The sequence below is a fragment of the Porites lutea genome, chromosome 14 (assembly GCF_958299795.1).
Source record: "Porites lutea chromosome 14, jaPorLute2.1, whole genome shotgun sequence".
Lineage (NCBI taxonomy): Eukaryota > Metazoa > Cnidaria > Anthozoa > Scleractinia > Poritidae > Porites > Porites lutea.
The window spans coordinates 7,526,132-7,538,158 of NC_133214.1; the positions used below are offsets into that span (position 1 = coordinate 7,526,132).

General features: G+C 37.1%; 1 protein-coding gene across 1 annotated transcript in view; it reads right to left on the bottom strand.

The window, feature by feature from the left end:
• Positions 1-3,252: 3,252 nt before the first annotated feature.
• The window catches only part of LOC140925061 (uncharacterized), a 29,812-nt gene continuing 21,037 nt past the window's right edge, over positions 3,253-12,027 (bottom strand). The window contains exons 13-24 of the mRNA XM_073375017.1: positions 11,718-11,846; positions 11,232-11,298; positions 10,372-10,474; positions 9,840-9,886; positions 9,429-9,555; positions 7,504-7,610; positions 7,348-7,397; positions 6,238-6,521; positions 5,529-5,603; positions 5,282-5,353; positions 4,541-4,656; positions 3,253-3,399 (exon numbers count right to left, since the gene is read on the bottom strand). Coding sequence (XP_073231118.1) covers positions 3,339-3,399; positions 4,541-4,656; positions 5,282-5,353; positions 5,529-5,603; positions 6,238-6,521; positions 7,348-7,397; positions 7,504-7,610; positions 9,429-9,555; positions 9,840-9,886; positions 10,372-10,474; positions 11,232-11,298; positions 11,718-11,846 — 1,238 coding nt within the window. The 3' untranslated portion in view covers positions 3,253-3,338. The remainder of the gene's footprint in view (positions 3,400-4,540; positions 4,657-5,281; positions 5,354-5,528; positions 5,604-6,237; positions 6,522-7,347; positions 7,398-7,503; positions 7,611-9,428; positions 9,556-9,839; positions 9,887-10,371; positions 10,475-11,231; positions 11,299-11,717; positions 11,847-12,027) is intronic.

Genomic DNA, 12,027 nt, shown 5'->3' on the forward strand with positions numbered 1-12,027 from the left:
ATTCATTTTAATAATGACAAAACAGGCAAACACTTGATTTAGCTTTTAATATTAGCAATTATTCGATTGACCGTGTTAAGGAAGCTACTTTTCTTGGTGTAATTTTGGATGAACATTTAACATGGAAATCACATATACATAATGTTGCTAGGAAAGTGTCTAAAGCCATAGGTATAATTTATAAATCAAGTTTTTGCCTTAATAATTCCTCCTTACGAATGCTTTATTTTAGCCTTATCTACCCATACTTATTCTACTGTGTGAGAGTCTGGGCATCGACCTACCCATCAAACCTCAGAAGATTAATCACACTTCAAAAACGGGTCGTAAGAATAATGTCGAGGAGTGCTTTCGATGCTCACACTGACCCCTTATTTAAAAATTTAAAAATTCTGAATCTTGAGAGTATCTACAAACTTCAAATAGGAAAATTTATGTATCAATACAGATCTGGCTTACTTCCTTATAGCTTCAATAACATGTTTCTGGTGACACGCCAGGTGCATTCTTATGGCACTAGAAGTTCGGAGCATTTTTATTTACCGCAATGCAGGACTAATATAAGAAAGTTCTCAATCAGTTTCCAAGGTCCTAAATTTTTAACTCTCTTAGTTTTGAAATTCGAAATGCAACAAGTACCGCTTCCTTTTGCTGTAAGCTGAAAGCATCCCTCTTATCATAAATAGTAATTTATATATATATATATATGTATTTTTTTTTCTTCCTTTGCTCTTTTATTTTCATTTGTTTTGTTTTGTTTTTTCTTTTTGTCATTTCACTTTTTTTAGCCTAGAACTATGATTAGTACGACTATCTAATATACTTATTTTAAGATTTACTGTAGCTCTGCCATTGATTTTCCCATGTGTAATTATGATAATGTTTTGTTCTATTTATCTAACTGAGGGAGCCCATTCCTTATAAGCCCGGTGGCTTCTCTTGGGCTTCCTCGCCATGAGAGTTTAAGTAATTAGATTTCATTTGATTTGTATAATTTTTTGGCAAACAAAACAATAAACAATAAACAAGACGTTTTTGCAGACATGGCCGTCGTTAATTATGCTAAAACTCCCTACTATCGTCTGTCTGGTCTGGGCGGATGCTACAAGGGAAGAGGCAAAAGGACAAAAGAAAGATAAAGAAAAAAACAGAGACACTGGATGATAGAGTATCGTAAGACTACAAAGATCTGGCCAGGGTCAAACGCCTTTGATCAAACGTCGAACTTCACATAAGATTAGCCTAATGCTAATGAGTGAACCAACAGGCTCCCGAGGAGTTCAGTTTGTCGTGGGAACATCCAAAACTCTTAAAAACCACCCCTCTTGTAAAAAAAACCCCTCCACAATGGCTATTCCGATCACGCTGTAATTTCGTTACATTTATTTCGCAGACGTAAAGGAGTTCATATCTTCGATTCTATAGTGAACAAAGGCGAATCACAATATCTATATCAACTGCACGATTTTAAAATTGCAATCAAGGTCACAAACAATGCCCCCAGCCCTGTGGCCAGACCAAAAGTTCGACGTTTAACTCGGACCAAGGTTCATCATCTGCACTATGGTAAAACAGAAAAAAAAAGAAATGAAAAGAAAGAAAAAAATGTCCGTGAGTTTTACAACAGTTTATTCGCGATCAACGTATTTGTATAAAATAGGCTGTATAAAACCATCACGATGAATTTACAAATTAAACTATTTACTATGGTGCTAAAATAATTACCAAAGCCTCGTAAAAATTTATATTTTTCATTAGTTTTGACTTTGTAATTCGACGACAAAGCTAAAAAGGTAGACGTGGGGTCGTCAAGCAAACATTTTACATCAGAAGATGAAATACTTATGGTTAATGGTAGTATTCAAGATTGAAGGGTGGTACTCGGCTGCTAGGATGCTGTTTACCATGCTGTACAATATGGTTTTTACTCAAATCTGTAAATAACATTTTAAAAGCAACTAGTTTTCCGTTATTCTTCTTTGCCTGTCGCAACTTTGCATCGTATGACTATAGAAATGGAAGCTAGTGAGTAGTACTTTCTTGTGGTACTGTTTATTATGCTGTACAAGGTGGTTCTAACTTTTGAGTCTGCGAACGAATCCTATGGTGTGACTATTCAAATGAAAGCTACTGAGCAGTACTTTCCTGTGACATTCTTTATCATGTACAATATGGTTGTGGTATTTTGTCTGTGGACAACTGAAATCCTATGGGATAACCATTCACATAAAAGCTACTGAGCAGTACTTTCCTTTGTTGCAGTTTACGATGGTCCTGCCGGTTTGCTTCCTTGAATGAAATCCAAGAGCGTGACTATTCAAAGAAACGTTATTGGGGAGTAACTTTCCTGTGAGCGCAGATTCGTGGAGTGGTTTTGCAACCTTTTTCGCGGTCTATTTTGATCGCAGTCAAATATGAAACAATTAACCTTATTGCTTCGACTCAATGTTCGCAAAAATTGCATGCATTAAAAGTTTCTTTCATTCACGGAACGTTTATAAATATGAAATGATATCAAATATTAAAAAAAATTGGTGTGAAAGCCTACAATTTTAACACTCTCTCTTTTATAACCTAATTTTTCATTGAGACTGAGCCAGAACTGACGGCTTTTATAATTGGTGAGATGTGAACGTCAAAACGTTCATTATAAGAGATGTTTTTCAAACAGAAGATTTGATTCTCTTAGACGCGTTATGGCGAAAACTGCATTACTCTTGGAATGAAATTGCTCATATGTTATTATCAATTATTGACTGCAATTAGAAGACTATTGGATTCGATTGAGCTTCATAGCAGTTGCATACCAAATGTATACTATCATCCAAACGCTTACTGCACATGCATTCCTTATGGCAGTATCTTTACGTTGCTCCTTTTGAACTGAGCTGGTGGTATACAATAGACCACTTCCGTGATGCTCCAAGCCTCTGTTTCAAAGCGAGGCTAGGTGCGAAGCTATTGATGAAAATGATCTATTATATATATTCTCATGCAAATAAAACTCCTCTTCACAAGAATGGTTTTGCACTTACCCTCGTTTTGAGAGTGAGAATTTTTGGAACTCGGAAATGGCCTATTTTCTTGACTGTACTTCAGCCTGAACTATATTTTGGGTTTTTCCTCTGGCTCATCCTTAACGATGAATTCTACTCAAAAAGAACGTACTTAGTGTATATTATCTCAGTGTATATTGCAAACATGGTGGTCTATGGTATACTTTTTTTATATCAAGTGTTACTTAAAAAGCAGTATAAAATATTTACTACAGTGGTAATTTAAATTGTGGCGTGCCCAGGTGTATTTATATGTATTAACAATAATTACAGTTTGTAAAACTATTCTGATAAGTTAAGATGGCTGTTGCCTGTCCATCTGCTAAGATATTGAGCGAAAACTCTGGAAAATAAATGAAAGGCAGCGAATTAGTGAGCTGCCTCATTGGTTATGAAAACATAAAAACAATTAAAAACTGGTTATGTGTAACAAAATATTATTATTTTAAAAATATCTTAATAAATCGGAGGAATAACCAAGCATTCCATGAAAAGTTATACTCTATATGCTGTGTAATAAAGTCATCAGAAGAACGTGTCGTTGTTGAATGCCATGTACATGACGATACGCGATTTGAAGATAAAGTGAGAGAGCTTTCATCATTTATACTACTACATGACATTTTTCTGCAATTTGATGCAATCTGAAATATAGAGCAGTGGTATTTCAGCTTAATTTGAAATACCTACATGTGAAAATTACAAACCTCTTGCGGGTAGTAGTACATGTATAAACAAATAATAGCATGATTTGTACGTGATATTTGGCATAAATACCACTCGTGATATTTCAAAATTGTGTCAAATTTCACTCGCCTAACGGCTCGTGAAATTACGTATAACAATTTTGAAATATCACTCGTGGTATTTATGCCAAATATCACTACAAATGATGCTATTACCTATACAACATTTAAAATGGCAGATATTCATAAGACTAGGAACGGGGAAGGGGTAACGACCACAGGGAACCGAAAAAAGGAAAAAAGGGAATAAAATGGAGCATGGGTGGTAAAGTTACTGATGGCGCCAGGGTTTAAATTAGGATTGCTTCCCTTTTTTGATTTTTCCGTTTCGCGATCTCGTTCAAAGCTTTAGTAACATCCTGAAAACAGCCGAGTTTCTTATCGTCAATTCCTTTTCGTTCCTCTTAGTTGTAATAATAATAATAAAACAATGACAGAAATAAGAATTATTGTAGTTTAAAATATCTTCCTTCCCTTCATTTTTTTTTCTTTTTTTCAACTGGGCCGCCTAAATTAGCAATTGCTACTTTGCGGGCCATGCAGTCGATTGTGAAACCGTTTTTACTAAATAAAGTTGAAGTTGAAGTTTCTTACAAGTTGACGTCAGTATGTTTTAATAGCATCACAAGGAATTATCTTTAACACCAACAACAACAGAAAACTACAAAAACAACAAAAACAAAGGCATAGAAACAGAGAAACGTCGACCACAACAAACAACCGCACGCGTAATATTACCTTCTTTCCATTTGTTGAAGCCTTTTAAAGCGTTCTTTATCTTCATCGGTTCGATTTTTACTTGGAGGACTTTCATCTGCAAACCGTACTCGAAGTTTCGCGCTCGAGGAAGTTCTCTACAAGAGATAACATTGTGTTTAAAGGTTCGCGCATATTGACTAAGTTCCAATAACATAAATACAGCTTTAGAAAATAGGAGACGTAGTGTCACATTAGGATAGTTTTACCATTGTGTTATTACCAATGTAGCCTACGTGTAGCCGCACCCTTCTCCCGACAAAGGAAAAACGGAGAGGGTGTGGCAACACGTAGGCTACTATTAATGATGATAGTTCACTATTCACGTCTTTTCATCTACATGGACGTGAACAAATTCTCACGGATAGGTTACCCGAAATGTTTGTTGTGAATATGAAACCGCGTCTTAGCAGACAAGTTACCATGTAAAATACCGGCGCTGATTTCATCTTTTGACCAACAGAAATCTATTTCCAAGTAGTTTTGTTATTTAAGGTCTCGTAGCAGTGAAAATCATGGAATTGGCCCTTCCCCACCACCCGTAACCCCTCTCCTGGATGGAGAGTGGGGCATCGCCGGCCAGAATTAAACTGAGCCCTAGTTTAATGTTGATCCGAGATCTAGTTTTGATCTACAGACTTGAGGACAGATTTTTCGCTCCTAAAATATCACAATTTTATTGCTCTAAGGTTTTTTATAGTTAAAAAGAGAACATTCTCTTACCGATTGTCTTATCCTTTTTCGAGACGGTTCACGTTCAATTGAATTCCTCATTTTGGTTGGCTTTAGTTGGGCCTGTTTGGAAAAGAGTTTACTTTAAACGTAAGAGTCACCAATAAAACATTCTTGTTGTCGATGATGAATTATTCGTTTTTTATTACAGTCATACAAACACAACAACTAGCCTTTAAATAAAACACGACTCATCACTTTAAATTTATAAACTCCATAAACATAATGTTAATGTTACCTTTTGTTGCTCAACTACTGTATCGGTTTCTTTCTGATTTGGACTATGTTCCTCCATTTCTGTCTTTTCTTCAAGCTATTTACGAAATACAGAACAGCGCAATATTTCTAAATACAGTGTTTAGATCAAAACTCACCATGTGTAATGTCAGTAGGTATAGAGCGGTTTTCACTTGACTGTCGTAAAACCAAAACCAAAGTAAATACACTAGCCAACCAAAGGGCGTAGTAAAACCAAAACCAAAACCAAAACCAATCCCTTTCGACAGTCAAGTGAAAACCGCTCTAATCACACATACGATAGCAAAAAACAGGATAACCAGTCGGTTGGGACGTAATCGAAAAAACAAAAACAAAAACTACAACAACAACAACAACAACAGTACACATGCACGCAGTAGGGTAGAAGGAGACACTGTGAAGCGCAATCAGTCGTTCAACCAACCAACCAACCAACCAATCAATCAATCAATCAATCGATTCTTTGTTTTTCAAGGGTATCTGTTGATAGTCTCCGCGGACTATCAATAATGCATGTGACCCTCGGATGTATCTTATGAGAATTTATCTCCTATAATTAACATTTCAAAGATTAGACACTCAAGTTTTCCTCGATATTTCTTGAGGATTTCACTTAATTATTTATAGTGGTCCTTTATATCAGAACTTTTACAAGGCTGATTTGGAAACAGCACAGGAATCGCGTTTACCTTGGAATTTAAAATCCTCTTTTTCGTCTCGAATTTGCCGGCATCGCAGAACTCATTAATCAGCTGATTCTGCAACAACTGAAGCTTCGGTAGAAGCATTTGTTTGAATCTCTGGTCACCAGACTCAACATCAAAATCAAATTCGTCCTGCCATTCAAGGTCACCGGTCGGTGAATACCCAGGAGACAGCGCGCGATACAAGTCACGTGTTGGAGATGCTGGAAATTCCTCACGAACTTGGCTGGTTACAACTCTTTGTCCGAGCAAACCAGTTTTTTCATTTACTACAATAAAATAATAGAATAACGTAAAATAAATAAAATTTATCATGAGCCAGAGTTAACTAGTGAGTGAATATTGGTGCACCAAAACAATGAAACGGCGGCCATATTGGTACACCTCACGAATGAAACGGCGGCCATATTGGTGCACCTAAACAATGAAATGGCAGCCATATTGGTGCACCTAAACAATGAAATGGCGCCCATATTGGTGCACCTAAACAATGAAACGGCGCCCATATTGGTGCAGCTAAGCAATGAAACGGCGCCCATATTGGTGCACCTAAACAATTAAACGGCGCCCATATTGGTGCAGCTAAGCAATGAAACGGCGGACATATTGGTGCACCTAAACAATGAAACGGCGGCCAAATCGGTGCTACAAAAAAGATCCTGTGGGGATTGAACTATTTTGCGAGTAAAAACTTCCTTTTGTTCCAAGAAATTTACATGGCTGGTATCCTCGTGAGTGATACGATCTATTGGACTTGACTTGCCCGAAGCTACTTGAAATACCCAATTGAAAAAAAGGATTTATTTATAGATTTGGTGAACGGTGAATAACGTGGCATAGTTTCATAGTTACAGTTTCTCTTTGAATGGCTATCTAATTTATGAAGGCGTGTACAATCCTTTGGCGGTGCAAAGAAAATCCAAGTCCAAATTCTAGTTCGCTACTATTATCTTTTGAATTGCTAAAAAAAGACATCAAAGTTCAGAATTAATTGCACAGCCAACTAACCGACAACTTTTATTACGGTTAATTGAGGTTTATATTACATGTGTAGTTTGAAACTACACAATCTAAATGGCCAAACAATATACTTACACGAAGTAGAAGGCCTTGTTACAGTGCTGGGTATTCCAGATTTTCTATTCCTAGTAATTCAAAAAAATATATTTAGAAAGGGTTGACATCTAGCTATGTTAAATAAGAAACGGTGTTTTAAGCGTCTTATTTGTCCTCTACATTACGGAATCTTACCAACTAAAGGACATGTACAATCCTCCAATGACTCCGACGATCAGCACGGGGATACCAATCCACATGAGAGCCATGGTCCGTTCTCTCTTTTGTTCCTTTTGCAAACTCTATGTAAAAAGAAGTGATTGTATTAAATTTACGGTAAAGTATTCATTCCGTTGAAAACCTCTAAGTAGTGCTGCTGTTAATTTGAACTTATAGCACCTATTTCTACCCAAAAGCGAGATGGACAAATTCAAGCGCCTGCTGCCGTATTTTCTGCATTACTATAACACCGTAATTTTATGATGTATTACAACTATCCGTAGACTATATTTTAACAACAACAACAACAATCTTTATTATGCTCTTGATACAAAAAGTGTAAAGACATTAAAAGGAAATAATTGTGAAAAAAAGAGAGCACCGCCACTCAGAAATAGCAAAAGCTAATCGCACTGAGTGGCTGGGTCATGCGGAAAAGTAACTAGATATCAAAGTTGTTATAAATAAACAAATGCACACAAAGAAGAAATATATAAGCTGTAATAAATAAACAAATACACCAACGAATGAACAAAGAAGCCAGACAAAACGACGGCTGTGAACACAATTAGCTGCATATTAAGTACACCAATCAATATTTGGAGATGACAGATTCTTTTAGGGCCTGTTTACATGGAGGTGGGAGACCCCAGGTAGGTGAGGTAACCCACTTAGGTGAGATAACCCGCCTGTCCATATAATCTCTTATTTTAATCTGATTATGTTTACATGATAGGTGGGGTGACCCGCCAAATTTTACCTCACCTATCTGGGGTCCCCCACCTTCATGTAAACAGGCCCTTAAAAGCTTTCTAAAGCGAAAACGACTCCCTGATTTTAGATCTTCTTTAATAGCATTCCTCTTGGCCATTAAATTTCAGCGAGGTTTCGATTGGTTCAATTTTAAGTCAATAATAAATCGATATTGCAAAAAAAAAAAAAGAAATGCAATGGCTAAGGAGGTATTAGAACGCAAGACTTTTGATCCTAGTGAGTTGCATCACAACCACAAGGACCAAACGTCTCATCTTACCCGTGGACGGTAGGTCCTAGTATGTAATTTCATGCTTATGTTACACATGTTAACACTTGTTTTCATATAAAACTGTAAGTAAGACTTTATGCACTTTTAATTTTCCTTCCTCCTTTATAAGTTACTTGTAATATTTATGTAAATGTCTATGCCAGTTAGTCAGTGACAGTGACCGACTCGAAAGCCTGAGTTCCTTTGGTCACTGCGCGCATCACACCTTTGATGTTTTATGTAATTTGTTGTTTATATTTTCCAACTTTTGTAATGTATTGTAATTTTTGTAGTAAAAAATAAACAATCTGAATGTGAATCCTACTTTTAACGTTTTGAGCAGTCAGTTTGGAGTTGGAATTTAACGTTAGCAAAGAAATTACTTGCAAATGACAAGCTCACTTCTTCATGTTAAACACTTTATAGTGTCTCCCAAGCATTTTATTAAACGTTGAAGACAAAAAGAATGAACTTTGCCGGAAAAACTGTGAAGCTAACAAGTTTTCTTCACGTTTGACCACCTGTGCCTCCTTTTGTATTTGCTGTGCTATTTATACCTTTTAAACATGTTTTGAGCCATTATTAGGCAGCTTTTAGGGAGCTTAAGCAACAGCGTTTTTGAGCGACGGACGTCAACCGGAGGTGGACTTTTTGCATCATTGGGAAGTGGTTTGGTTTAAACTCTCTGGTAAATCGTCTTAAAAATGGAAAAGAAACTTAGCAATACAAATTTGTTAGCGTCAAGGCATATAAAAAGGGAGAAAGCTTAACTTCCGGTTGACGTGCGTCGCTACACAGCTCCTTAAATTTTCTCAGTGAGGAGGATTTTTATCATCAGTTTGATTATTTGATTGGACTAGCCAGTGACAAGTCTTACCTCGTCCGATGAGAGATCCATAAGAACTGCAAAGTTTGAAAGATGGCTGCACTGACAGATCGAGTGAGAATGATTATTGAACGCCAACCAACAACCACGTGACGACCACGCCCCGCCTCTATGGGGACTGGTGATGAAATAAACATTGTCAGGGTCATTCTGCAGGTACCGTCTCGGTACTTACAGAAGAAACCCACTGTTATTTTTCGCAAAGTTAACTTTGCCTCTGCATCTACTTATTCAAGTTCTTGAATTTCTCTGGTTTTCTGATGAGATCTAGCGAAGAGTTGAAGATTACTATCCACATATCCTTCTTTATTGTTTTTAGATGAAAATAATAAAACGTCTGTAATTAATCGAATTTGCCCTACCACCAAAAAAAAAAATTACAGCATATATAATATTTCTTACCTCAATGTGTAATCCCAAAAAACGCATTTAGGATTTCCTCTTCTCCTCTGTAAAAAAAAATTATGCCGATGTTGATGATAATTTTTTATGATAATGATTGTGCAAATGCAAATGCGATGAGATGAAGATGAAGAAAGTAAGAATGATAATGATAAAACACCTGAGGTCAAAAGATTTCTCGAACAAGATAATCGCATCCAGTAGTAAAAACAAACAATTGAATAAAGAAAAGCAAAAAGTGTACGAGAAAAATAGCCTCAGGCATTCCATTACTTTTGGAAAAGTATAATTGGCCAAGAAGAAAAATAGGTTTTCTCGAGTTCCTTTTAACAATAACTGGGTATTGTTTGAAACCATAATTGAAGAATTAACGGATTAACAATTGAAGAATATCATAGAAAAAAATGTACCGAAAGAGTGGTTGAAAGTGTCCATTACCTTTTTGCTTAAAACAATGTGAGGAGTACTTATTTATAATTTACCGCATTTTGAGACATGCAGTACCGAGGCCAAGTTTTATGGCGTACAATACCTTGATATGGGTAAGAACTACTGTCACGGGAGGGGTGATCTTCCCCTGCGGGTGGGGGTGCATCACTATGGATATCACTTTGGAATTAGGACCAAGACCGGAACTGTGAAAAAAGGATACTTTTTAGGGCTTGTTTACATGGAGGTGGGGGATCCCAGGTAGGTGAGGTAACCCGCTTAGGTGGGGTAACCCGTCTGTCCATATAATCTCTCATTTTAATTTGATCACGTTTACATGATAGGTGGGGTGACCCGCCACATTTTACCTCACCGATCTGGGGTCACATACCTCCACGCAAACAGGCCCTTAGAGAGTAAGTTCCTGAAATGTGATTTATCCCTTTGAGGGGTGGTGTGGTCTACGTATTTATCGTTGGACTTCATAGGTGAAGGTTGGTACAATAATATTCCCAAAGCTATGGCTGCTCCACGCCGGCCTCATAAATTTGTAGTGCACTTTCTATTTCCCCTCCAGAATCAGTGTTTACTCAATCCGGGAAGTTATAAGAGTAGATAGTTAGAGAGATTTAGAACTATGTTTACAACAAAAAGCCGAAACGCTCATTTGTACCACATCGCAAGTTTTCCTTTTACTTGTAGATTACTACTCATTACTAATGGTACTCAAATATTAATAGTCTCATCCGAGATTTATCAATAAGAATTAGTTTTGATAGTTTTTATCCACTGATTTTCTAATATTAAATTGTCTAATTGAATCTGAAGTTTATGGTTGGCAGTTGACGTGATTCTGAAAAAATGTATCCATTAGCAACAGCAATGATTCTTGACTATTTATACGAGATAACTCACGACGTTTCTAGTAAACATGTGAAACAAGAAGAAGGCGTGTTAACGTACCTAACATTCGTGTCGGGAAGTAAATAAGGTAAACTTTTGAAGTTGATGCTGGCTGTACTTACTTCGCCTAAGGAAAAAAAAAAGCAGTAAGAAATAAAAGATTTTTCAACACGTCCTGCAGTGAAGGGATTCTTATAATAACGGACGTGTCTTATTAAAACTCGCGGCACACAATAGCTCGAGAGGCCATATCAAACACTCAAGGGAGTGTTTCACTTAAAAGTCCAAGGGTCAGTTATTTAAACGAAGAATAACTTAAGCCGCGGTTTAACGAATCTTTGGACCTCCAGATCTCTTCCACGGTGGGTCTTCACTTTGCCTCTGAAGATGACTACCGCACAGGTTGTCGAAACGTCAGTCACTGTCAACAACAACAGTCCTATTCAGGACTACGTTCACGCGGACGATCAAACTCAACCTACTTTTGCAATGACTCCTGGGTTCAAACCTTTCACATAATGAATTTTGTTACATACAGCTACATACCCTGATCAAACACAGACGAAGGTAGGGCGATGACGTCATGCCTTGCATCCCAGCGGTCAATTCTTGGATTGGAGAAGTCTGGGAAGGTCAGACCGCCTTCACCAGGCGACTTCCGGTCCAGCTTGATGACTACGGCAAAAAATACACGTCACGAAACGATAGGCTGAGTTGAAAAATAAATTAGCAACCTCGTACAAGCAAACTTTGACGATAGCTTAGGCAGGCATATAAAAAAACCAAAATGAAAAAGATCTGTATTTGTCAAATCCGGTAGCAAAGTTTTTCTTGTGAAGGATGCTTCACTGAAGCT